General features: G+C 37.1%; 1 protein-coding gene across 1 annotated transcript in view; it reads right to left on the bottom strand.

The window, feature by feature from the left end:
- CD109 (CD109 molecule) overlaps positions 1-27,379 on the bottom strand; it is a 107,779-nt gene that overhangs the window by 24,841 nt on the left and 55,559 nt on the right. The window contains exons 9-23 of the mRNA XM_054569631.1: positions 20,958-21,054; positions 20,550-20,691; positions 19,782-19,891; positions 17,994-18,218; positions 17,058-17,159; positions 16,909-16,971; positions 15,043-15,219; positions 13,876-14,028; positions 9,933-10,007; positions 9,380-9,440; positions 5,511-5,652; positions 4,526-4,643; positions 2,603-2,716; positions 955-1,173; positions 33-177 (exon numbers count right to left, since the gene is read on the bottom strand). Of these exons, the coding sequence (XP_054425606.1) occupies positions 33-177; positions 955-1,173; positions 2,603-2,716; positions 4,526-4,643; positions 5,511-5,652; positions 9,380-9,440; positions 9,933-10,007; positions 13,876-14,028; positions 15,043-15,219; positions 16,909-16,971; positions 17,058-17,159; positions 17,994-18,218; positions 19,782-19,891; positions 20,550-20,691; positions 20,958-21,054 (1,943 nt within the window). The remainder of the gene's footprint in view (positions 1-32; positions 178-954; positions 1,174-2,602; positions 2,717-4,525; positions 4,644-5,510; positions 5,653-9,379; positions 9,441-9,932; positions 10,008-13,875; positions 14,029-15,042; positions 15,220-16,908; positions 16,972-17,057; positions 17,160-17,993; positions 18,219-19,781; positions 19,892-20,549; positions 20,692-20,957; positions 21,055-27,379) is intronic.

Below are 27,379 nucleotides of genomic sequence, written 5' to 3'. Positions count from 1 at the left end.
CCAGTAGTGATGGTGATATACTGTATTCTTACCAATTGCAGTGATCTGAACTCTTTCACTGCCACTCACTGTATTGGGAGGAAAGGAGAAACTCAAAGTTTTCCGCATAGTCTGTAGCTTGTTGTCAGTCAAGTCCAATAAGATGGATTGTGAATATAATTTTTCTATTCCTTCAGCCTGTTGAAACAAAAACAATACAATTAATGTGGTCTCCACTTATCTGTTTACAGAGGACTGTATGCAGACAATAAAACAAACATCTGGCCTGTCGTGTCTGCAGTGTGAGTACGGTTAGGTAAGCACCTACCATTTCTTGACTCTTCAAATCTGTGAATAAGTGTACGTGTTTACTTTCTAGTTAAATGAGACAAACCATTTCATGAAATGGCAATGGAAATGACAAAGGAGAAAATGAAAAGCTGATGAGAAAAACTCTCTGAGGTAGGTTCCATTAGATCCAAGAGAGAGATTAAATACCTTGTCCAAAGTCACACTTGACAGAGCTGGGATTCGAACCCAGGGCTGCCTCACCAGAGAACACAAGCGCTTAGGCACTATGCCGAGTTATCTTTTTGTGTACAATATGTTCTCTTAAAAAAAAAAAATTCTACAAAATGTCTTCTACCTGTGCTGAGGAATTCCAAAATTCAAAATCTACATGTCAACTTAACATAACTTAATAGGATCCCAATGTAATATGATTTGGAAATATAACTAACTGCAAAAGAGACTTGCTTTATAGCCATACTATAAATGTAAAGAGGAAATTGGCAGCTACTTCCAAAATGTAATATATTTTTACATATAGATGAGAAAACAATTAGGCATTACCAGAAGGATAGAAGAGATGACCCACTAGGTCTTGCCAACAAATCTAACCAAGAAAAGACCATCTTCTGTTCCATTTTCACTTCTAAGTTTCCATTTCATTTACTTGAGACTTCAAATGTTTACCTTGACTAAAATCCTTTGGGTGACAGCATCAGAGGCAGCCGGTGAAACAGCTGTGACTGTGATAGGAATTTCCCCCAGATGCGTTGGTCTGACTGGGAAAACAACAGTTGCACCATCCTCACTGGGAACAAGAACAGTCTGCTGATGCCCTGTGGCATTTATTTCATTTGAAGCCATTAGAATATCAAATTTATCACTTTTCTCAATGATCACCTTGACCTGGAAGAAAAATTATTATCGAAGGCTTTGTATAATAAATGCTCTGCGTAAAGTGTTCTTTATCACTACTTTGAGATGTTATAACCTGTGAGACCCAAGACTAGAAAAAGATGAGACAGATTCAGCCAAAGACAGGATAAAAGGGTATCAAGAAATGTTCATTTCTTTCCAGCGTTCATTTCTAAATTCAACTCCAACTAACATCAAATTCTCTTATTATCCAAAGCCTTTGAGTGGTAAGGAGTTGCCCAGAAAGGTTATTTCATATCATGGTATTGACACAAGCCTGATTTAACTGTCATTCTGAGACACTGGTCTTATTAGGAAACCCTAAGACAAACGGATTAAGTGTTATGACATTCACTGAGAGTCTCTGCTAAAATTATTCCAAGGAAGTATGACTCAGACATTAGTCCTGAAGCATACATTAGTTGTAAACTTTTGTAAAGTATGTCAAAGTTTCCAGTCTCATCAAGAATAGCATCTCTCTAGGCCTTACATCTTATGAATTGTTTTCCCATTTATTTTCTCATGTTTCTCCAATTATTTTCTGTAGAGGCAGTAATTATTATTCCCATTTACAAATGACAAAACTATAATTAAGTTACTTGCCAGTGAGTGGTAGAGAGGGAACTGAATCCTGGCCTTAGACTCCAGAGCTTTTGCTCTTCACACTGTACCATGTTGACTACATCAAAAACTAAAATTTTAAAATAAGAACCAATTTACTCTATGGACACAGTGCTTAAAGAGAGTACTGCATTTTCATGGAGTAATTAACCTAATAAGGTTATCCCTACTTACTCTGGGACAGGGAGATGGGAGGAGCGTTAACTCTAGTATGGACACAACACACATACTAAGCCTAACCCTGCCTTCCAGGGAGCTGACTAACTAAGGAGACACAAGCACATGACTCAAAAAACAAAGCCTTAAAAATAGAACGCACTGTATAAACATGGGGACATTAAACATAACAGACTGGGTGAGAAAAGGCATCTTGGTTTCAAGCAAGATCTTCAATGAAATAAACTTCTTGCCAACTACAGTGGGCAGAGAATGACAGTGATAAGTGGCAACACATTCTAGATGAGAGTAAGACTAGGAAAAAACTGCAGAAGCCAGCAAAGAGAAAGACCAGCCTCAGAGACAACACGGAAGTTATGTGGCTTAAGTGAAGGAACTGTGGAACTGTGCTGCAGAGGAAAGGCGGGGGTGGTGCGGGGAGAGAATGCTTAGACATGAGAATGATATCCTTAGACGTTAATAAGCAGAAGAAATCGTCGCCACAGTCTGTTTGTGTGCATTCTTCCAGAACGTATAAAAGGCTTAGATACCCAGAAGCCAAACACTAGCCAACCCAGTCCCTGCAAGTTTTCTCCATTTTTCTCTGAAATATAAGTGATTAGCAAAACCTTTAATTTATTACCTTAGTGGCATCTCTCAAATAATTGAATATGGTTACTTCCAAAGCAAATTCTTCACCTCTGATCACAGAGTAGGGAAGGTTCAAAAAAATGAAAAATGGCTGAAAGGCTTGTAGCTGAAAAGAACACAATGAATACATATTTTATTTGAATCAAAATGCTTCACATTTTATGCAATTAAAAGAAAATCTCACAAAAACCTATGAAAACTTCACACAGAAATGTCCACTTGCCTATCAACATACAGCAAATGGCAACCTATTGCAAATGATGATGGAAAATTGATTTGACTTATGTTAGTCAACACTACATTTTATTAAAGGCCTACTAGGAACCAGGTACCTTACACAAATTATTTCATTTAATCATTACAACCTTGAGGCAGGTGTTATGCTCATATTTTATAGAAATGAAATCTCGAAGTTCAGAGACCCTTGTAACTAGTTTGAGATAAAACTGCCAGTAACTGGAGGAGCCAGAACTGGATCCCAGCGTGTCTGACAACCATGCCAAGTTCCTCTTCTACTGTGCTATACTGACTCCACCGATCTGCTTCAAAAGCAGCTGGCCAAATGAAAGAGCCACTGTTTTACACTCATGTGCAGTCTAAATGATGTTTTGTTTACTGCCTTTCACATATGCAGACACAAGGACTTCCTCGTTGGTGACTCAACTCTGACACTGTTGACCAAGTCGTGCAGGGGAAGCTGAATCCCCTCCCCTGCCTCTGAGGATGAAGCTTGATTCCTGTACACCAGTGGTTCTCACTGGCCACAGACATCTCTTCTGGAGGTTTATTTGGACATTTGTGGAAGTGTCTTAAATTGCCACAGTGTCTGAAGGGTGCCACTGGCACTCAGCAAGTGAAAATCTGCAATGCTCAGGACAGTCCCAGACTATAGAGAAGTGTCTCATATCCCTCAAGAGTCTTAAATGTCTCTTCAGACATTGGTGTGCTATAGATAAAGTACCTGCTTATGATAACCTGAACTTACAACATAACTACAACATATATGTAAGTGCACAGCATTTTTCAATACACACTCCATTTTTCACAAATGACTATTTTGTAAATCAAAAGAAGACTGCACTTGTTTTATTTGTAACTTTACTAAAAGTTGTTCAGAAATTTACATCACTACATGTAAATGTTTCTGTAAATGTTTCAGAAATTTACATCACTACAGGCAGCACCACTCAAGGTTTTTGCATTGCTAAAACAATATATATGTCAAAGTACATTTCTGTGCATGGCGTAAATATTTAAATATATTACTCTGTCTTCTAGTGCAGTTAGTTATAGCTGGTCATTTGTATACTGAAATATATATTATTTTATATTTACTGTCCTTTTATTCCTGCTTAATACTTCACTTCAGGCATCATATTGATTTTTAATTGAAAATGTGGGTATATTTTATATTCTATAAATTTCATTTTGATTGGTAAAGGGATAAAACAAAATATATGTTATAAAAGGGAGGCTTCAGGCATGTCAGGTGAGAGCTACTGGTCTAAGACCAATGATAGTTACTATGTTTCTCTTGCCAGTGACTAGTTTAGGAAATGACAGGTGATGCAATTTGACCAGAGAGATATGAAGGAATGTCTGCTAGGGGGCATCTTAAGAAGTTCTGTTTGTCCTTGAAAAGGGACACAGAAATAGTTTCTATCTTCTGACCTTTGAAAGGGGTTGTATTTGGTCAATAATAAACTTTCTATCCAAATCTTAACATGGATCTAGCATATTTAGTTGCTTAGTACAGCTCATATTTTAAAATATAAAACAGAAAAAACAAAAAGAAAAAACCTAGGAATCTCGAAACCATGATCAACATCATAAGCAATCATAATCTATTGAGGAGTTGACACCTTCTTCACTTCATGAAACTGTAACATTTATAAGCAGCACTTTAATATACTACCTCCACTGGAGCAGTTGTTAGTCCAAGACCTAAATCCTCAGAGATCACAAAAGCAGTAGCTACCCAAGAAGTGATAGAATCGGGTACAGTAACTTCAAATTCTTCATAGATCTTGGAACTGAAATCAAGATAAACAAAAATCACAAAACCAAGAACTGATACATTTCAAAATAAGTCAACATAACCCAAACCATTTTTTGGAAGAATATTAATTTTACAAATCATTTACATATCTAAATTTTTTAATTTATGCATAAAACAGCACTGATCCATACTAAAATAAAAGCTTTATACAGTGTTTACATATTAAGAATGAACATTATTTTAATAGATTTTGTGTATATAATAAATATATTTTTCAAATAACTCTAATTTTGTCTCTCAATATACCTGAAAGTTTCCCTCTGTATCCAAACCAATGCTATTATTTGTTGGGTATTTTTTTTAGGTTTGACCTGCATCTTATTTCAAATTTCCATAAATGGCTGACTTTTTATAAAATATGTGCGCATTTCATGATTTCCTTCCTTAGTCATCAGGCAGGTAGCATAGAATGTGTCAACTAGGCTGACTTCCTTACACCTCCCACAGCCCTTTTCCCTGAGGCTCACAAGGATGGGCGTTTTAGGAGGAGCCACGAGGTAGAGGGAGTGACCATGAGCGCTCCCCACCCCAAGGCAACAAATGCACTCAGCAATTTGTCTCCCATGAGAACCAAGAAACTTCAAGGAAGTTAAAATCACCCTTCAATAGAAAAAAGCCTATCTGCTCCTTAATGATACCTTCACTGCCACAATTTGCACCTGGCTTTATTAAATACTATATTTAGATACAATAAAATCATTTTGAAATAAAAAAACCTCTTGGTCTATTTAGTTCTTAATCACACTATGTTTGTACTTAACCATTAGAAAGAGGACAGAACTTCTTTAAAATGAGCACTAAACAAAATATATATGGACAAACAACTTTTGTAAATTTTTACCCCATGTTGGTGTCTAGCCAAATCCAAGTCTCTGGAAAATTTTTTCTGACACGTGGATTGTCAACTGAAGAAAAGTCATACGAATTTACCAAGTGTCTGTCACTTTCCTCCAAGTAGTCCTCAGCAAACGCTACACTTTCATCTAAAAATAAACATTGACAACTGTTAGGGAAAAAGTCACCGGAGAGAATGATCGTAAACTTAGTCCACAGAATTGCAGTACCTCCCAGCTGAAAAGGACTTCAGAGTTCATCTTGTCCAATCCTCTCATTTTGCAGATGAGAAATATGAGAAATTAAATGACTTACCCAAGGCCACATGGCCAGTGACAGCTGAGAGAGCTTTAAAAAAGTTTCCTACCCATATGGCCAATACCTGAAAAACTACTTACAGTTCAGTTACTAAAAAATCAGTTAAATCACATTCTTAAAGCTACCTCCAATTTTGCTATTCTCCTCTTTTTTAGCTCTCTCTCTAATGTTGATTACCCCTGGCTACAGCAGCCATAGGTGCTACTAGCTTCCTTCTTATTAAAAAGCCATATTGCGATACAGATTCTGGATCACCAATCTCCATGTCTGCAACTCATCTATAAGTCTAAAATTATTTCAAAATAAAATGTAAAAAATAATACTATAGCAGATACCAAAGATACAAAGATGAATGCAATGAGCTCCACTCATAGTCTATGGAGGAGGCAGACAAATAGAAAACTGTAACAAACAAGGTAAGAGTAATAACAGACATATGTAAAATGTCTATTAAGCAGAGAATAGTTGATTTTACACAGAATCTGAATGACGCAAAGAGTATGGTTAGGGGGGAAAATTCCATTTTGCGTTGTTTTGGCCATTCCATTTTCCTTAAGTCTCCAGACTAAGAGTATCCCATACAGGGGGCGAGGGGCTGGGGGAGTAAACTAAGTACAAAGACACATGCAGAATATGACAATGAGTATTAGGTAAAAGTGGCATATGATGAGAGGAAAAAGAATGGTTGGGTCCAGATTTTAAAATATCAAATATCTCATGCTGAAGGGTTTGGATGTCATCCTTTATGATGACCTATTGGAGGTTTTTTAATAAATTAGAAACATGCTCTAATCCATGTTTTTTATACACTATCTCTGGCCTCAGACTGAACAATGGTTCAGAGCTAGGGGAAATGGAAGTAGGCAAAACTGTTAGTTAGGAAGCTACAGCAATGGTCAAGGAGACACTGATAAGGGCCTGAAACCAAGGAGAGGAGAGGAAGGATAGTCTCAAGAGATCATTCTGCTCTATCTTTTGGTTGGATGACCTCTATGTGTGCCCATGGCATACTGCACTTCCCCCGACAGCATACTCTTCTAACTGTGTTCTGCTTTGCTCCACGAGACCAAGTTAGAAGCTCCATTGCCTCAGACACGCAATTAATATCACCAGTATCTTTTGAGTAATGAATAGACAAACTGGATCTGAGGGAAAATATAATAAGTAATTGCAGGCTGTATGTGCCAAACACATGCTAAGCATTTACAGGCTTTTGAATTTAACCTCACAATACCCTGTAATACAGGTAATATTATTAGTCCTATATTTCATGAGGAAACTGAGGCTTAGAGAGGTTAATTGATTTTCTCAGTCATAAAGCCAGGATTCAAAGCCAGAAGTACTTGATGGCTAATTCGTTTTTTAACCACATTGGACAGAAAGAGAGGATAAGTAGCGAGTTTTTGATTTGGGCATCTGGGTAAATGATGATTTCATTAACAGAGATATGAAATCATATTAATTCCAGGAATCATATACCACTCAAAACATATTAAGGACAAGTGAAATTGTAAGAAGAGACAAGAAGACCATAAACTTTGCTTGTGACATATTGTATTTAAGGCATTTGTGGAGCATCAAGGTGCAGAAACAAAGGGGTAAGACAGACAGTCAAGTTGTTCAGAGTTGAGTTTAATGGGGAACATGTCATGGAAGGACAAGGGACCAAGGCAGAATTCTTCCAAACTGATTGGCCATGTGGTCCACACCAGGTATTGGAGGAAAATAAATGCAGAAGGAGCCAATGACCCAGAATAACAAGGAGTCAAGACCAAAGAACACATTTGATAGATTTTTAGGGGAGTGAGGGAATACACAAGGTAGAAGCATAGGCATTTGAAATGTCAGGAGCAGAGCAGTGTTCAGGTGATAACGTGCCCTTGCGTGACTACTGTTTCTACAGTGGTGATCACAGGACAACATATATTAGAGGGATCAACGACATGCACATTCAAATCCCCCAGGATGACAACAGAGCAGGGCTCTGAATAAATATATAGAGAGCATCAATATATAGAGAAGGAAAGGGAAAGTAGGTGACCTGAATTTTGATTAAAGAAGTTATAATTAAAACTTCTGAGCTTCAAATGATAAGAGGCTCTTAACTAAGGATTGTTGAACAATGGCCGTAACGTATTTAAAAAAAGTAGCCCCAGGATTGTTGAACAATGGTCTTAGAGTATTTAAGAAAAAGTAGTCCCAGAAATACCCTATGTGCCGACTGATCCTGATCCAGAGGCAGGGCAGATAAATCAATGTTCACTTGAGAAGGTTTCTGAGGATATGATACCCCAGTAAAAGTTATCAGGTTTCTTTTGTTATAGTAAAAAGATAGAAGAAAGTTCTCAAGAAAGGTAAAGGATGCAGTAAGTATTGCTAACACCAGACTGAGTATTTCAGTGAGCATCAGGAGTTAGTAAGTAATGATGAACAAAGATGGGTAACAGCTGAGACTTACAGAATGAAAAATGGTAGACTGCTCAGTAGGATGTCTAGGATAACTGCATGAAGAAAGGTAAATGTACCACATGTCTTTAACGCACTGAGATCACAATAAATCCATAAAATCTTTAAGGCTATAAAATTAGCCCTGGCCAGGTGACTCGGTTGGAGCATCATCCTGTGCACCAAGCAGTTGTGAGTTCCAACTCCAATCGGGGCATATACGGGAGGCATCAGTCTGATGTCTCTCTCTCACATGTCTATTTGTCTGTCTGTCTGTCTCTCCCCTCCCCCTATCCCCTCTCTCTCTCAAATCAGTAAACGTGTCCTTGGGTGAGGATTAAAAAATAAAAGACTGTAAAATTATCCTTTTAGTTTCAGGACAGAGGCTCAGGTATGCGGCAAAAACCAACCCAATGCCAAAGAACTTGATGTGGAGAAATTGAGGCAGTTCTGACACCTTTCAAGATGACATTAGTGTAATTTTACCTGAAAGAAACAACGAACAGCTTCTAGAATCACCTATTCTCATTTATACATTTCCTCAGTCAAAACATTTTATGACTTCTTCCTAAAAGTACAGTTCTTATCGTTAGCTGAGTGGCCAACTGTATTTAGCAACCCAGGGAACTAGGATGTATAGAAGCGACCCTGTCAGGAAGAACTCAGGATGATGTGACAAGTGTGTGTGTGTGTATCTGTGCACATCAACATATTTTACAACATCTGGGCTCTATTCTAGAGAACAAAAATGTTTCAAAAACATGTTGCTCCTTTTATCTAATTCCAAAACAACATGACAGTTTGCAATACAAATTGGAAGCATAGGATCCTCCAGTATGTCCAAAAATGTAACCACCTCAAAGAATTACAGAGAACAAATGGAAAGCATTCATTTCAAAGGTCTAGACAGAAGCCCAGTTGAACATTCCGTGTCATGGCCCAGGTATAATTCCAAGTACATCAAACTCCACACATTTTAAGCTAAGAGAACAGAAAATAACTATCATAATGTCCGTGTTCAACCAGAAAGTATTCATACCTATGTAAGTAATTTTAAATGCCTGAGATGAAAGACTTAAAGACTCTAAGAGCACGCTGCCAGGCTTTACTTACAAACACCATCAACGTAGTCCTCCATAAGGCTTGCATCTGTCAGGACCCAGAGGCCACATTCCTAGAAGGAATAATTTAAATTTTCTCTTAAAAGCTTAATGCTTTCTAAGTTGTCACAGCAGTCTCCCATCCTCCTAACTCACTCTTGCTCATTTGTGTGCACAATATTGGAGTCCTTTTTTTCACTCTTGCTCATTTTTGAGTGTCTAGGTATGTACATGAGTATACATTCTCTCTTTCCCTCTCTCTCTCTCTCCCTCTCAAGACACAGATACACACACACGTGTGTAACAAGCCAAGGAAAGTGATATAAAGGCAATGAATTATTTGACAATTCCACTAATTTCTCTAATAGTGAATTTTTCCATTTGCTTTTAAAACTAGAAGGATGATTATCTTTCCATTTTAAATTACACTTATATAGCACTCTGCACTTCAGCAATGCACTTAATAAAAGGCTTACATTTCATAATTCATATAATTAATTCTAAAAGTGTTTGCAACAGTAAAAAATATTAATATCTTTTCAAATTACATAGAAAACTAAACATACCTGAAAGACTGCAAAAGAATTCATGAACATGCCTAAGTAATATCCTGTGTTATAAAGTTCCAACTCATGGACCACCTAAGCAGAAGATAAAACATATGAAATGGATAGATTCATATCAACCTTTTCTTCCCTCTGCAACATTTCTTAGATGTAACTCAGATAATACACAGCCCACATACTTATCAAATTTGAAAATAGAAAAAATAGAGAAATGATATGTGATTGCCTTGTTCATGATTCAATAAGCCAAAATTATATTTCTTATTTAAACTTACTTTTAGTCTGTTTAGCAGCCGAGAGTTCCTAAGAAGTATGGGCTTGAGTTTTGCCCAGGAGGAATTTAAATGTCACTGGTTGACAAAACCAACACATGAAGGTCAACATTAAAAATGACCAATACTTTTAGCAGAGACAAGCAAGCTAAATTCAATGATTAAAGTAAGTTCTGCAAAATATCAGTTAATTTTTTTAAATAACACAAAGAGAAAATCCACAAAAGATGAAATGTAAGTTATTAATAAGCAGAAAAAATATTCAACCTCATTGATAATCAAAGCAGTGCAAATTAAAACATGCATGAGATTTTTTTTCAGCAAGATATTTGCATGTATCACATTTGCAATGTTATTTTCTAAAAGAAATAGTCATTGCTAGCAAGAGTGAGTAAAATTGGCAGTTCCTAAAAAAAGTTAATGGTAGAAGGAGAATAAGGCCCAGCAATTCCACTCCTACACAACAAAGACTGAAAGAGATACTTGTATGCCAATGTTCATTGCAGCATTAGTCACAGCAGCCAAAACGTAGAAACAGCATAAGCATCCATCAGTAGAAGAGTGGATGAACAAGATATGATATATACATACAACAGAATATTAATCAACCATAAAAAAATAGTTTTGATACAAGCTACAGTATAGGGAACCCTGAAAACATTATGCTAAGTGAAATACAGTAGACACAAAAGGACAAATATTAAATGATTCCACTTATATGAAATAACTAGAATAGGCAAATTCATAAAGAAAGAAGTATGATGTGATTAGAGGTCACCAAGGGCTGAAGGAAGGGAGGAATGAGGAGTTAATACTTAATGGTTACAGAGTTTCTGTTTGAAGTGATGAAAAAGTTTTAGAAAGATACTGGTGATGGCTGTACAACATTATGAATGCAGTTGTTGCCACTGAACTGTGCTTTTAAAAAATTGTACTTTTATGATATATATTTTTTTACTACAATAAAAAAAGTTGCCCTGGCTGGTGTGGCTCAGTGACTGAGTGCCGGCCTGCAAACCAAAGAGTCACTGGTTCAATTCCCAGTCACGACACATGCCTCGGTTGCAGGCCAGATCCCCAGTAGGGGGCACGTGAGGGGCAACCACACATTGATGTTTCTCTCCCTCCTTTCCAATCTCTCTAAAAATAAATAAGTAAAATCTAAAAGGAAGGTTATTATAGTCCTTTAGTAACTATTTTAACACATCTCCCATATTTACATTAGCATTAACCAAATTAACAGAGGTATTATAAAAATCATAAAAGATTATAAGAATTTTTTAAAAATCAAACAAAGTTTAAAATTAAACATCCACAACCATTGTTTCTGCTATGCTAACAACCACCATTACATCCATGGTAAGCAGACATGGTGCTAGAGCAGGCACCAAGAAGACAACACCAAATGAGAAAACAAAATTTCATACTATCTCAATAAGCTGGCAAATATAGTTATTTGCCCAAGTACAGACAATGGAGACAGAGCCAGAAATAATAAAGAGAAAAAGGTTCCAGCTCCATGACTCAAACTCTGCCACAAAACACAAATACATGCAAGATCGCCTTCTGCTGACACCCATGAACTGATGAAATTACCTAAGAAGAAGCATCTATCTCATAAAGCGATCCTTTTTTTCTCACTGACTCAATAACAAGGCACTGCCAAAGCTGCAGCACAGGCTAACGAAGGAAAAGCTGGTATCTGAAAAGTATTCCTGGAAGATCTAGCATACTTAACTTACTCTGAGCATCCAATGGTCTCTCGGCAGCACCTATAAATTTAGCAAGAATGAAAGAAGCCAAAATAGCCAACTATCACAGTCTATTGACTCCCCCATCCAGAGTTAACTCAGGAGAAACAATAGAAGCAAGCAGGAAACTGGGTGTGTGGGGCAGAAAACCCTGGGAAGAGTGAAAGAGACCTTCAACGGTTGTGTTAGGAGGAAGTGAATGGCTGAAAGGTACCTGAGGCAGCAGTCAGGTAACAGGCTGGAGGAAAGGTTTTTAGGTTCTGCTCTTGTTTCTCCCAGGTTATAGCCCCAGGAAGATCACTCCTTGCAATTTTACTGCCAAAATATCAGTGGCGGCGGCAGCCCACACTACCTGTGCGGGTGTCAGGAAGATAATACCAGATCAGCCCCTCTGCCTTTCTGGTGTGAGAGAGTGAGGAAAACATGAGGACAGATCCCCTGGCCCTCAAGCATTCACTCTTCCTCCCCTTCTCCTTCAAACACCTTCAAGACTGGTGAATCATAATGTCAAGAGACTGCCTCTTCCTGGTCCTGCTTTTCCCTAAAAGCTTAAGAAAGAAAATCTGTATAGAATCAGGCAGCACACAGGGAGGATCAAGAGTAGCTCTCTAGTCCCTGCAGATCCACCCCTTCCCTCACTTACACAGATTGGAACAGGGTGTTCAGCCTCCCCCAACAGACATTATCAGAGTAGCTGCCAAAGCAGCTAGACATTCAAAGAGTATAACTTCCATAAAAGACATCCAACAAGACAAGATAGCATGTGAAGCAGAATATTGAAAAAGTCAGCTCAACATTTAAAATGTACTTTGTAAATATATATAAGGAGGTAGGGAAAATATCAGCAATATAATACAAGAACAAAAGATAACCACAGGAAAATAATAGATACTATAAATGTAACAGCTGACCTTAAGAACCCAATATAAGAGATCAAAGTAGGATAGAATACAGCTGACAAATGGTCAGTGAGCTGAAAGAGTCAAACAAGAAGCTCTCCCAAAGAAATATAAAAAAGACGGAGATAGAAAAACATAAAACAAAAACATAAGCAATACAAAGGAAGCAGAAGTGCCAATCTCTAAATAACAGGAGTCTCAGAAAAAGAGAAAAATTAAAAGGCAGAAGAGGAAATATATGAAGAAATAATGGATGTAAATTTCCAGGACCAAAAAATAATTAAGGGAAAACAGATTTAAAAAGCAGTCAGTCAAGACACAGAACTATAATTCTATACAATATCAACATGATCTGGTTGGAAATGGGAAAAAGGTGGGGACAGAGGCAGAGACAAAAATTCCTGACATGTTGTTAATCACTGTACTTAATCAATTAATGGGTATAAATTATATAATCTAGATTTCAACTGATGATGGTCCACAAGGATTTATCAAACTTACAATGAAAAATGAAAGTACTAATAAATAGGGGATTAGTTTGTGTAACACTAGATGTTCATATACTTTTACTTTGCAAATTTTCTGCAGGTTCACATGATTTCACTCCCTCAATGCACTGCAAATTCCTGATTCAACGGGGACTGTACTTTATAACCATTACGTAGCCAAATAGAAGTTTCTTCAAAAGTATTAAAAGCTTTCTTCTCCAATGTCACCTAGCACTGGACAAGTCAATTTCCCAGTATTGTCTCAAGAGTCTTAATTTAAAATATGGTATGCGAATGAGTGAAAATTCCAGTCGGCATTTCTCACATTAAGACAGCAGAGACACTGGATCGCATCAGCCTCTTTCCAGAAAAAAGGACTGAAATGCAGATCCTTTTTATTTGGAAGCTTTACTGGTTATTGGCTTATATTTGGAAAGGAACTACTGAAATTTCCTTTAGATATATGAATTAACACAATTGTTTCTCTTTTCTCTTTAACGTGTATTTTTGTAATGAAAAAGAGATAAACTCACATTTTCCATCGTAATGTCATTGGAGGCGTTCATCAGGGTCACGCTTTTGTCAACAGCTACAATCCCGACTACGGAGTGCGGCTGTGTCACAGAGACCCTAAGAGAGACTTTCTCAGCTGGTTCAGCACTAGCTCTACCCCAAAAGAGGTTTACCTAAGAAAGGGAGAAAACAAGATTGATTTCTTTCACTAGTTACAGCATTATGTACATGTATTGCCGATAACAGATCAAGGACTCAAAATCTAGCAAAAAAAATTCTACGTTTGCCACTGCTCAGGGATCATTCTAAAACCATACATAAGCCTTCTCCAGGAAGAGAAATTTTTTAAAAAATACTCTCACAGTGTTTACAAGTGATGGAATTTCTCACAGCGGCATAAATCTGAATTACCCTTTACTTCTCTACCTTTCCTCTTCCCTTTCTCCATCCCTCACAATGCAGCTCCCAGCAAGTGCTGAAAAGACAACAGCAGTATCTGGTATTCTTGGGGAAAGCAGCAGCTTTTAGTGAGAGCAATGGCTCATTTTAGTATGCATAAAATGATTCAATACCACTTGGCACTCTTGAAACCGGGTTACTTTTCTGTGGGGAGTTCAAGGGGGTTTCCTATGCAACTTACACAGCTTAGGCTATAATAATCACTGCTGTATTTGGAGGCCAGACTCCACACAGAGATCTCCACATACAAGGTAGCCAAGCTTTTTGTAAATTTGCCCTGGCTTAGTTTCCAGGCTGATGAAATAGATAAACCGAAGCCTGGCTCTGCTTTCACATATCATTGCAGACAGCCTCCCTCCCTCCAACACCCTCCAGTTCACTATCACACCAACGTCAAGCCCACGTTAATTCAATATTGCTGCTGGAATTCCATGCCAGAGCAATACTCACTCCACCATTTGAGAAATCCTACAATAGCTTCATGGATTTGAGTGAAAGTCTTAAAGCCAAGAATCATAACTTCCAAATAAGACCCACAGAGCCCAATAACTCCACATTCAAAAATACTTATGTAATAACTAAATATGAAGAGGTTTAACTATAGTTCTAGAAATGAATATAAACTTATAACCAGTTTAGTTTAATGATACTTTCCTAAAAAAATACTACATTTCTCAGACTTCACTAATACAAAGTTTTCTTTTAAACATCATTATCGTAAGTCTTACCTTATTTTTAAAAACAAGCTCAACAGGAATTTTTAGAACATCGTTTATAATTTCTCCATCATCTTCAACATAATACACAATTATACAAGCTGTTGGAGCCCAAGAATTTTCTGGTGTTAAAGAGAAGGTTGTTGCATTTTTTTTGCCTACAGCCACCAACTGTCCCCTGGATACTACCTGAAAAAAATAGTAGTCAAGTTTCATTTTATGCTAAAGCTAGTGAGAATTTAAACTGCAGTTACATTTATCATTATAACTATCCACACAAATCTTTTACTTAAACCAACTTCGAAGTCATTTTGAGTGCCAGAAAGCATCCCTGACCAACACAGAGAGTACAGGCTAGGAAATAGAAAAGTATAAAGTAAAGCAACACTGGCCGAAGCAATATTAGTGGCTTCACAGTCAAGAATCTATTTTTTTGCATTGTTTACAATAACCAAGATTTGGAAGCAACCTACGTGTCTATCAATAGACAAATGAATAAAGAGGATGTAGTGCATACAAACAATGGAATATTACTAAGCCATAAAAAGAATGAAATCTTGCCACCTGCAACAACATACATGGACCTACATGGCATTATGCTAAATAAGTAAGTCAGAGAAAGACAAATACTGCATATCATGCATAGGTGGAATTAAAGAGCAAAACAAATGAACAAACAAAACAAAACAGATACTCATAGATACAAAGAACAAATTGATGGTTGCCAGATGGGAGGAAGGTAGAAGGATGGGCAAAAGATGAAGGGTGTTAAGTATTACAAATTGTCAGTTATAAAAATAATCACAAGGATATGAAGTACAGAATAGAAAATATAGTCAATAGTATTACAATAACTATGTATAGTGCCAGATAGGTACTAGACTTAACATGATGATGACTTCATAAGGTATATAAATGTCTAATCACTATGCTGCACACCTGAAACTATGTAATATTATATGCCAACTGTAACTTAAAAGAAATAAACATTTTTTTAATTTTAAAAAAATCTATTTTTTAATTTTTTTCTTTTATCAATTCTAGAGAGAGGGGAAGGGACAAAGAAAGAGAAGGAGAGAAACATCAATGTGAGAGAGAAACATCAATGGGTTGCCTATTGCATGCACCCACTCTTGCACCAAACCTGCAACCCAGGTATGTACCCTAACTGAAGATCGAGCCAGCAGCCTTTCAGTTTGCGGGACGATGCCCAACCAACTGAGGCAAACCAGCCAGGGTTAAAAAAAAATCTATTTTTGAGTGGGAGGAATACAGAACATCATTGGGAGACCTAGATTATCAAAACTACAAAGCTGAATGTAGCAATTTTACTCTCTTTTTTTGCTTTTATTTTATTTTATAATTTCCTACAATGAAGATATTTGGCATAGCTAATAAAATTTAAATTTTAAAAGTTAAATTTTAAATATAATGTAACATTTAATTATCCCTCTTAAATTGGAAATGCAAATATAAGCAAAGAAAGACACGATATTGTGGTTACAATATAAACAGGGCAGGCTAAAAAGGTAAGAGGCTGAATTTTAAAAATTCATAAGTTTAGCCCTGACCAGTGTGGTTCAGTTGGTTAGGCATCATCCCACAAAGCAAAAGGTTGCCTGTTGGATTCCCTGTCAGGGCACATGCCTGGGTTGCAGGCTGGTCCCTGGCTGAGGCACATGTGAACGGCAACCAATTAATGTTTCTCTCACACATCGATATTTCTCTCCCTTTCCTTCTTCCTCCCTTCCCTTCTCTCTATAAATAAATAAATAAATCTTTTTGTAAAATCTTATAAAAATTAATCTAGACATACGGTAGACACCATTTAATATGATTCCATAATAGATCATAAATTTAGATTCTATAGCAGATTACCATGTAGCTTAACTCCTTCAATTGCTTGTTGCCTCTAACCACCAACTCAAAAGGTGATCCCACCTAGAAAACAATCTGAATTAATATATAGATATTAATGGCATAAAAGTATAATTATATTGTAATTATCAAGTGATTGTAAGCATTACCTTTATATTTTCATTTCTTGTTTTTAGCTGGATGTATGTTTTACTAGGAGAATTAAAAACACCATGAACCGTCATGCTGCCCACACTATTAAGAAAAAAGGCCTGTAACAAAAGAAAAGGAAGCTATAAATTTTCTCTTTAACAACACCTTGAGAAAAGATGTACCTGCTGACCAATCACTAAAAAGCAAATGCACTTTTACTTTTTTTACAGGCAGGAAAAATACATGCCCTAGACATTGGATCTTCCATGTTGCATAGCTTATACTATAAACAAAGTGACAGCTATAAAACACAGAAGAGGGTTTCATCATCATGATCTAGGAAAAATAAAAGTAGTCCTAACTTATTTCAGAAACAAAGGTATATTATCAGGAAACCTGTGAGAAGAGAATATGATTCCATTCCTTCTCTCCATAACACAGAGCTCATTTACAAACAAGAAATCATATTAGCCCACTTGATCCACCAACAGCCAGAGTGAAACTCAAAGAGGCCACACCTGCAGCAGGGTCCAGTCACCCAAAGAAAGGTAACAAGAATGGTCCGGGAGCCTCAGAGGAGCCACTGCGGGGAAAGAGCTCAACAAAGGAGTACAAGTGTAAAAAGTATATATTCCTCTTTCATATTAGATCCTGCCAAAATACAATTTCAAATGATTGAAAATCAATCTAGACTGGAAGTTTGGGAGCTTCTCAATCTTATCTTCAGATTGCTAAATTTTACTGCATTTTTCAAAATGAATGTACAAGAAAGGATTCAGTCTAACCCTCAGCTACCGTCATTAAATTACTTTTAACACCTGCCCCCCATTTTAAGATACACAAACACGTCCCCTTCCTGTGTACACTGACCTCCAACAGATTGAGTGCCTACCATAAGATTACAATTTTTATGATATTACTGCAGTAACATAATGATGGAAAACAGATGGTACCTTCAATTGTAGCTGAGTGGCACTGTCCAAGATTGGGAATTCAGTCTTAAAGATTCCATTTTGGGGAACAGTATAATTTATGATCTGGACAGCTTCTACTTCCTGGTTTCTACTGTTCCATCTGCTCTCATACTCGGTAGAGTTTCTCTGTGTCACCATTATGACTACATTATTTATTCTTTCTTCAAGAGTCAGTTGCTTGCCATCAGAACGAGTTACCTTCACCTAATTGTCCAAACACAACATTATAAAAACAGATAATGAGAGAAGCAAAGGATTTAATTTCAGTTGAATCCAGTTTCCATCTGTGCTATTCCTATAAGATCAAACTCTCAAAAATTATTAGTGATACCCTAACTTCCAGATTAGGTGGTCTCTCTTGAAGACATCCGATACCATTGACCACTCCCTTCTTGATAAAATGGCTTCTCTTGCCTTCAGTGGCTCCAGTAACAGCCTCCTTCACTTCATACCCCTCTTTCTGCATCCTCTCAGTTTCTATCTTGGTTCCTTTTCCCTCCCCCTACATGTGGGGATTTATCAAGGCCAAATTATCAATTATGTGTTCTTCTGTCTTCCTGCTGACATTCATACCTCACTCTTGAGCTCATACTCATCACTTCCAGTATCATGGAGGATATTTCTACCTGCATATCCCTGTCATCTCAAATTCAGTACATCTAAAACTGAGTAACCATCTCACCATTCCTATTTTTCCTAACACCACAATTCTGCCAGATTTAACATCTCTGAATTTTCCCTCACTCTACCTGCCTCCCAAATCTAATGTATTCTGAACTCTCATTGTTTCACTCTACTCATTTGGAAGTTACGTTGTTTTTTGGTTTTTGGTTTTTGGTTTTATTTACTTACCTTTCCAAACTCTCTAAATTATAAGATCACTGCAATCAGAAATTATCTTAATTTCTCTAGTCATTCAACAGCAAGTGACACCTCCTTTCTTCAAACTAACGTTCAAAAAACTATGACAGGTAAGGAAACGAATTCCAATCTCTTTGTAAACAAAGTTTTAATGGAACATAGCCACCCTTACATGGCTACAAAGTGGCAGTGGCTGCTTTCACACTACAATGACAGAGTTGAGTAGTAGTGACAGAGACCACATAGCCCACAGTGCTGAAAATATTTACCATTTGGCCTTTTGCATAAAAAAGATGCCAACCCCCATTTTAAATCCCTATAGAAATTTATCCATGACCCTGATCTTAGCCTGCCTTGAGTTTTAGTTGTGTGTATATTTTCTTGTCACCATCACAAAGACTGTGAACCCAGGTTAGGGACCGCATCTTTCTCAGCTCTCAAATCCAAGACATCACCAAGCCTTGCACACTGTCAAAATTCACTCAGATAATGTGTTAGTTCAGTATTCTTTCAAAAAAACTCAAGCAGATTTGTTGATAATTTTTAATACTGCCTCTTTGCTTGAACTAAAATTAGTCACTATAAAAATCAAATAAAATTGAATAATTTTGACTAGCATCTAATTCCTTAAATTACTTTATAGAAGCTTCAATGTGGCAATCCAAATATAACTTAAATTGCTTATTAAATAAGCTTTGAGGAAGGTATTTTTGTTGGTAACTACCTTTTCAGAAAAATTAGGCAAAGATCATTTGAAACAATTTTATATACCTCATATATCTAAACAGGAAAAATATCTACTTTTGGCTTAAATTTTTTGAAAAGCACTGAAAATATTATTTTGCATTTTTGTTTCCTCACATTGAAGTTAATGCTTTGAGATAAGTGATAAATGTGTCAACTTACCGAGGCTGTGAAGTTGAGAGATGGCTTCAAGACAGTAGCATAATCAAAAAAGTCAATGATGTAATCAAATTGTTTGAAAAATACATTGGCACTTGCATTTCTTGAGATGCCTGTTTTGGAAATTGCATCATTTAGAAAGTTATAGTTCACCAACGTCTTCTGTCCACCAAATATCCCCATCTGAGCTAATTCCTCAAGGGGTTAAGATATCAAGGCACAAGAGCCTCATTCCCACATCGGCTTCTGTAGCTACTGTGTCCTCTATGGATCCTTCTAATAAGCACCCTTATTGCCATCCCCATGACTGACATGTGTGTGCACCAGCAGATTAAGGCCACTGACAGAGTAGGCTTTTGCTCTTTTTAGGATTGATGAAAACTGTTGAAATAGCAACAAAAAGATCCAAGGAAGTAACTTTTATTTTATTATTAAGAGTGAAAACTGTCTAGGAACAGGTATGATTTCATATGTTAAGTGATTTAAAAAAAAAACAAAAGATGAAAGGCTAAGCCTTTCCATGTAGTTTTCAGGCTGAAAATAAATAACAGGAATGAAAAAAATTCCAAATAGTTATCATATGTGGCTGAAGTACAGACTTTCATAGAAAATAAGTTTCCCTTCCTGATGAAAACATTCTGCAAGCTAGACTACTGAACTGTCATGACAAGTTCGGCAGTGATGTTCCCAAATAAACATGCTAGTTATAATAAGAAAGATGACAGAGCTCACCACATAAATAGCTTTACCTTCACTTCAAAGTCCACAAACCTGTAAGTGATTCTGTCACTGTGGCTAAAATTTCTACCGGCCCAGGGGAAGATGGAGACATGTGGTCAGAAAGCCGTTCCGAAAAATCCATTACCTTTTTCATCTCTTCATCATTAAAAGAGAAGTTTGCAGATCCATTTATCTGTTTTGTTAAAAATTTACAATTTTATTCTTCACTTTAGCAATTTAAATTTTAGAAATAAAATTAAAACTAAATCACGTCAAGTACTATGATGGCTCTGGTTCTATTTTAACCACTATAAAAGGGTAAATTCTCAGTTGTCCAATTCCAGACAGCTCTTTTTTTATTACATCCAATTCTTTTTAATGCAGTACAAATTTTATTTCTAGAGAAAGTACACATATAGTTTTCCCCATTACAAGTTATAAGATATCAGTAAAAGTTACCTTAAATTTTTTTGTAATATTTTTCTTCATGCCCCAAAAAGATAAAGGTAAAAATGTAAGTGTTACGTCTCCTCTCACTGGTTTCCCATATGTATACCTGAAAAATAATAAAATTTTTATTACATTTTCAACTTGATATTATCAAACTAACACAATTAATATATTACTTTCAATAGCATATATATTGGTAACCCAAATTAAAAGAATTATAGTAAAACATGCTCTTACTACAAATTTTCAAAACTAAACATAGCTAGGTATTTCCTTTAAAAAAATGGTGATCCTTGAAATTACATGCCCAAAATGGGAAGTTCCTAGAAAACACTTTACCCAGACTCTGACAATTTCAGAGATCCCAGAGAAAATCTGATCGTAAGTGCAAGTGACAGCTTTCTGCGCAAAGATTTTTTTTTTTAGTTTCATTTAATTTTGGGGGGTGGCACTGGTTAACAAAATTACACAGGTTTCAGGTGCACAATTCTACATCACATCATCTGTGCACTGTATTATGAGTTCACCACGCCAAGCCAAGACCCCTTCCGTCACCATTTATGCCCCCGATACCGTCCTCCACCGCCCCACCCAGCCTCCCTCGGCAATTGCCACACTGTTGTCTGCGTTCAAAGGTGTTTAAAAGGTTATGAAAATATTTTATTCCAAAATTCTGGACTGGCCTGTTAACTTAATGCATGCCTAGGAGACTTCATAGTTTTTGAACCTTTTTAAGTGTTAGTTGAAATTGCAATCACCATGGCTGGTTGCTTCATGTTTAAATACGTTCTAAGAGGACTTATTAGACCAAACATGCTAGGGCACCAAATGGGCTCATGGCTCTCAAAAATTATTATTTTTCAGGAAAGATTAAAATAAGAGTACAGTATTTTTTTAATCCATCAAAACTATCTTCTGAAGTTAACTCTCATCTTTGCTGCTTTGCATTCTATGTATTAATTTTATCCCCTCTCATGGTAAGACAGTCTCTTCATGTGAAGGAGAGGCAATCTTTGGTAAACCATTTTACTGCCAGGAAGCCTTTTATAAATGCGTTGCCTGGGCTCCTTCCATGTCTATTGGGAAACACTGAGCCAAACGTGGAAGTCAGTTTTGCTCAGCACTCTATAAATCAAACAGCAGTTCTGCTTCCTGAATCCATTAGTTGGACACAGAAACTGCCTGGATCAACTCAACTCAAAAGTCAATGTTAAAATATATCTCAGAGTTAAGAATAAAATAAATCAATCTTGAAATGTGCCCCCCTTCCAAATGAAAACTGTAGAGCTAGTGGAAACCCTGGTTAGCAACTTCAGTATCAAATTCATCCATTCAAGAGTCCTCAAAAATTTAACATTGCTGTATCTTGTTATAATTTAAATAAATGCACAACTAACATACGAGATCATTATATTTTAAAAGAGTTATATCACATGACATACTACAGGAAGCCTGAAAATCCAGACATAATTTAAAGTATTCTCAGACATAAATATTTTTAATTTTGATTTAAATGTGAAGCAGATTTAGCTTCCCAAGCTCCAAGCTGATTATAATAATTGCAAAAACAAGGATACTGACAGATATTGTCCTAAACAGAATCTGGAAGCATTTGGGATACATTAATTTTTCAGAAAGCTGTAGTCTGACAACATTTAAAAAAACAAATTGAAGATATTCTGGGATAATATTATTAACAAAACAAGGGTTTTTATTTTATTTTTCTTTTTTCTTTTTGAAAACAGCCACTGCAGAAAAGGTTTATAAAATGATACCTGAAAATTTGAAATTTTTAATATAATTCATGTTTCTCCCCACCTTTTTCCATGTCATTTCCAAGATAAAAATGTCTCAATTCTTCAAAAAATAAATACATTTTAATAAATCTTCAGTTAAAAAAATATTTTTAAATTTCTATTGTCTACAGGAATCACGGAAGTAACCAGATGTATGCTATGTGACTTCCTTTATAATTCTCCAGAACCCACTGTGGTTGGTGGGAAAGAATCTACTACTTATTTTAACAAGGAGGGAATAGTGAACAGACGTTCACATCAAAGCTAATAAACAAATACAGATTTTTATTCATCTCAGTTGAAGATTTCAAAACTAAAAAGAGACAGTTAACCTTCTTCTTTGGATAATTTCCAGCAATGTTTTGTACATTAACTATGCCTAGTGGTTACTAGCCACTGATGGCTATTAGCAAAATAGTAACCTAAACTGTTTATCATTTATTCATAGAGATGGCTATAATAGTTATTATGAAACATTTTAAACGATCTAAATAGTAAGACAACAGAACTCCTCTTTCAAAATATGGCCAAGGAACAATGGGTTTCAAGCCCAATTCTCTATCCCCTTATTCTGTGACATGACCAAACCCATTGCCCATACGACTCAATTTGGTTCAATCCAAACAGCAGGCTTTTGATTTGGTAAGAAGGCCTTTTTCATGCTACATACAGCTCAGAACTGAAACCCTATGGATATTGTTTATCCATTTGTTCTTTCAATATGTATTTATTGGAGGCCTACTCCATGACTAGCACTGCATTAGGCACCAAGATGTAGGAGTAAACAAGAAACAGACACACCTTCAAAAAGGTAGACTAGCAAACAGCAGCACTGTGTGACTCAAGCTATGAGAATCATAAAGATAGAGAGTTAGGGGCAAGTAGCCAGACTTGAAATAGCCTATGTAAAGGCCTATTGGTCAGAAAAAGCATTTTGCATTCTTGGAAACACAAGTAACATTTGAGAATAGTGTTTGGGAAGTTAGAGAAGGGACTAGGTAGAATGTTCCAAAAGACATGAAACCAGAAAAGAACTCTCTAAGATACCCTAAAAAATTTGAACTTCATCCTCAAGGCAATGGTCTGAAAATTTTCATGAAAAGGCATCATAAAATTGATTTGTCTTTAATGTCTCCCTGCCCAAAAAAGGGAACAAGTGGAGGAAAAGGAGAGGGAAGTGAAGGGGAAGAAGAGGACAACAGCAAGAATTCTGAATGCAGTGTGGAAAAAAGACTGGAAAGGATAAAATTCAAGTCAGGAAAAACTTTTAAGAAACTACAACAGTAATTGAGGAGAGAAAGATGATGTTGGCCTGAATCAAAAAAGTGGCGACGGAGCGAGGTTTGAAAGAAATTAAGGAGATGAAACCAATAGCATTGTATGTTGATTAGATGTGGGGACTGAAGGACTGGGAAGAGTGCAGTTGACTTGGGCAACTAAATAGATGGTGGTGCAGTCTACCAAGACAGGGACACAGAAAAGAATTAGATTTAGGGGAAGATGACATGTTTAATTTAAACTATCTTGGGAAAAGGTAGAACCACAGGGGCAGAAAGTAGATTAGTGGTTGCTAGGAGTCAAGGGAATGGGGAAAGAGGAGTGACGGCAAATGGGTACTGAGTTTCTTCTGGGAGTGATGAAAATGTTCTAATATTGACTGTGGTGATGGTTGCATAACTCCAAATATACTAAAATCCATTTAATTATACATTTCAAGTGGGTAAATTGCATTGCATGGGAATAATACTCTCAATAAAGCTGTTATAAAAGTAAATATATTAATAAAGTATCTGTGGGATACCCAATGGGAAAAGAACTGAGGACCTGAATCTCAGCATGTAAATGTGGGCTAGAGAGAGCGGTTTAGGTGTCATCAACTGATAAAGAATAGCAGGAGCCTTGGCCATGAAGAAGAAAATTCAGATGTGTAAAGAAAGAGAGCCAAAAGTGGAACTCTGAGAAACAAGAATTTTTATAAGATGAACAGAAGGGAGTTGCCTGCAAAGAGTGTCAAAGGAGTAGCCAAAAGGAAAAGAACAAAAAAACAAACAGAAAAGAAATGGGAGAGGAACAATAATGCCAAATGCTGCAAAGGGGGGAAGAGGTAAAACGGGTTTTGATGGCACAGGGCAAAAGACAGGTTGTAGGGGGCTGAAGAATGAATGGAATGTAAAGAAGTGAAAAATGCAACTCTAAATGGGCTGTGAATAGGTGAAGATAAGACAATAGCTGGAAGGAGACAGGAAGTTCAAGGGAAGGTTTGTTTCTTTTAATGATAGATATGTTTAAACACATAGTGAAGATGCCACGGAAGAACACAATGGAAGAAATCAAACCACAGGTGAGAGAGGAAGTGGAATTGGGGGCCTGCTGACAGGAGGCAGCATCCACGTCCTCTGTGGAGAGATTTGCCTCTGAAGGGATGATAGATGTTGCTTTCATTATGACAGACACAAGATCATCATCTTCATCATCATTTCCATCTTTTCTGGGACACAGTGTTTATAGAATAGGTCTATGCCAGTTTTTGAAGACTTACAGAAGACCCTACCAGTCAAAATATTTCATTAATCTTTTACAAAGTTGTAAATTATATCCTCAGTCTGAATGAAAGCAGACCCCTGGATACTGCACTGACAGACCGAGAACTCACAACAGCTGGGGTGGAGGAGATGCTCATTCCTCTGGGGAAAGGGGTCTAGGCCTCATGGGCGGTACCACAGAACACCGCACTGCCCTGGGACAGGACTACCTTCTTTTGCCACAACCACAGATATCATCCCTAAACAACTGAAGCTTGAGGGAAGGAGACTTGGAATGGACTGTCGTTAGAACTAGCCAGATCTGAGAACTGTAGACAGCAAGAAGAGGCTCACTACAACAGAAAAAGCAAATGTACGGAGGTCTTTCTGATGTGTAAACTTCACTCGGTTAAAGTTCACAGTCTCTCAAACACTAACCTAGGTGTTAAGGTGGAGGTATTTTATAGCTGTATTTAAAGCTGGGTTTATGGGGAAGAGAAGGGAAAGGGTCAAGTCAAGGAACATGTATAAAAGACCCATGAACTAAGCCAAAGTGGGGAAGGATCGAGGGTGGGAGGTGGAGGTGGGTGGGGCAGGGGAGAGTGGTGGAGGGAAAATGGAGACAACTGTACTTGAACATTAAAAAAATAATTTAAAAAAATAAATAAAATAAAATTTTAAAAACTGTCTTTAAGTAAAGGAGATTGTCCCAGATAATCTGGGCAGGCCTGATTCAATCAGTTGAAAACCCTTAGGAGCAGAGCTGAGGCTTCCCTAAAGGGGAGGAAATTCTGCCTGTGGACAGCAACTGCAGCCCACCCCAGAGACTCCAGCCTGCCCTTCCTGAGGGCTGCTCTACAGATTTAGGATGTGTCTACCCAGCACCGCTCCCACACATAAGCTAATTCCTTGCATCAAATCTTATTATGTATCTCCTGCTTATTTTACCTCTGTGATAGAACCTTGACTGCTACACATACTGAGGAAAATGATGAGAATACAATGTGGTGAACACTAAAGAAATGCCAGAGGGCCAGCACAATTCCTGTTTCCAAAGCTCAACAAGTGAGAGTCAGGATGAAACTACAAGGGTTATTACTTAGCTAGGGGAGGAGGGTGTCAGTAGTGTGGCTTTAGGGGACTCAAACTCCCTAAAATTGTATATAAAATTTTCTGAAAGTTACCAGAATTTAAGAGCCACTGTTTTAACTAATTGTATTAAATCCCTGGCAAAGCCCTGAAAACCAACAACAAAAGCAAAGACGATTTATTTCCACACTCAACCCATGCAAACATTGATGGTCTGTGGGGATTTGTACTCACTGAGTTTTATAAGCATTAATCAAAGAACTCAAAATAAAACCCAGGCAGAAGGCTTAACCTTCAGTTAAGATCAACGGCAAGATAATAATTATGTAAAATGCAGATACTGATATGTTTTTTAAACCATAAATCCATCCACCGTACCCAAATTCACTCTGGAAGCTACCTCTTAGCTGAGCATGGGCTGCAAAGTAACTTGGTACACAAATCACAGACATGTTTTTGCCTTTCTGCTGCATGGGTTTCACATGATTTTTTGACCAGACAGAATCTAAAGCAGGAGTCCCCAGAATGTTGTGGTCTGTAGACTGCTTCCACCCTGAAACTCATGGCCCATAGCCGCCACTGCCACGAAACCTCCCCAGGAGAGGAACATAGGACTGAGACAGCGGCGACAGGAGGTCCAGTTCTCATGAGCTATTACAAATAAATTCTGAAACTAAAGAAATTTCAGAAGCCAAAGCACAGATATTGATATACCAAAAATAAAAGCTACAAGAGATCAGTCCTGGAATTACTTGAGGGCAACTCCAGCCTGCACTTTTGAGAACGTCTAATCTGAGCCTATACTTTTTTTTAATGTTAAGTCTAGATGTTTCAGGTTCTTTTTTTCTTTTTCCCCTTTTTTTGTTGAACTTATTGGGGTGACATTGATTAATAAAATTACATAGGTTTCAAGTGTACAATTCTATGATACATCATCTGTACATTGCATTGTGCACCCACCACCCCAAGTCAAGTCCCCTTCGGTCACCATACACTCAACCCCCCTCTACCCTTCACTACTGAC

This window comes from Pteronotus mesoamericanus, unplaced genomic scaffold, assembly GCF_021234165.1.
Source record: "Pteronotus mesoamericanus isolate MK-2021 breed Mesoamerican mustached bat unplaced genomic scaffold, CSHL_Meso_final contig_20, whole genome shotgun sequence".
NCBI classification, from domain to species: Eukaryota; Metazoa; Chordata; class Mammalia; order Chiroptera; family Mormoopidae; genus Pteronotus; species Pteronotus mesoamericanus.
This window is presented reverse-complemented; position numbering and strand designations above follow the sequence as displayed.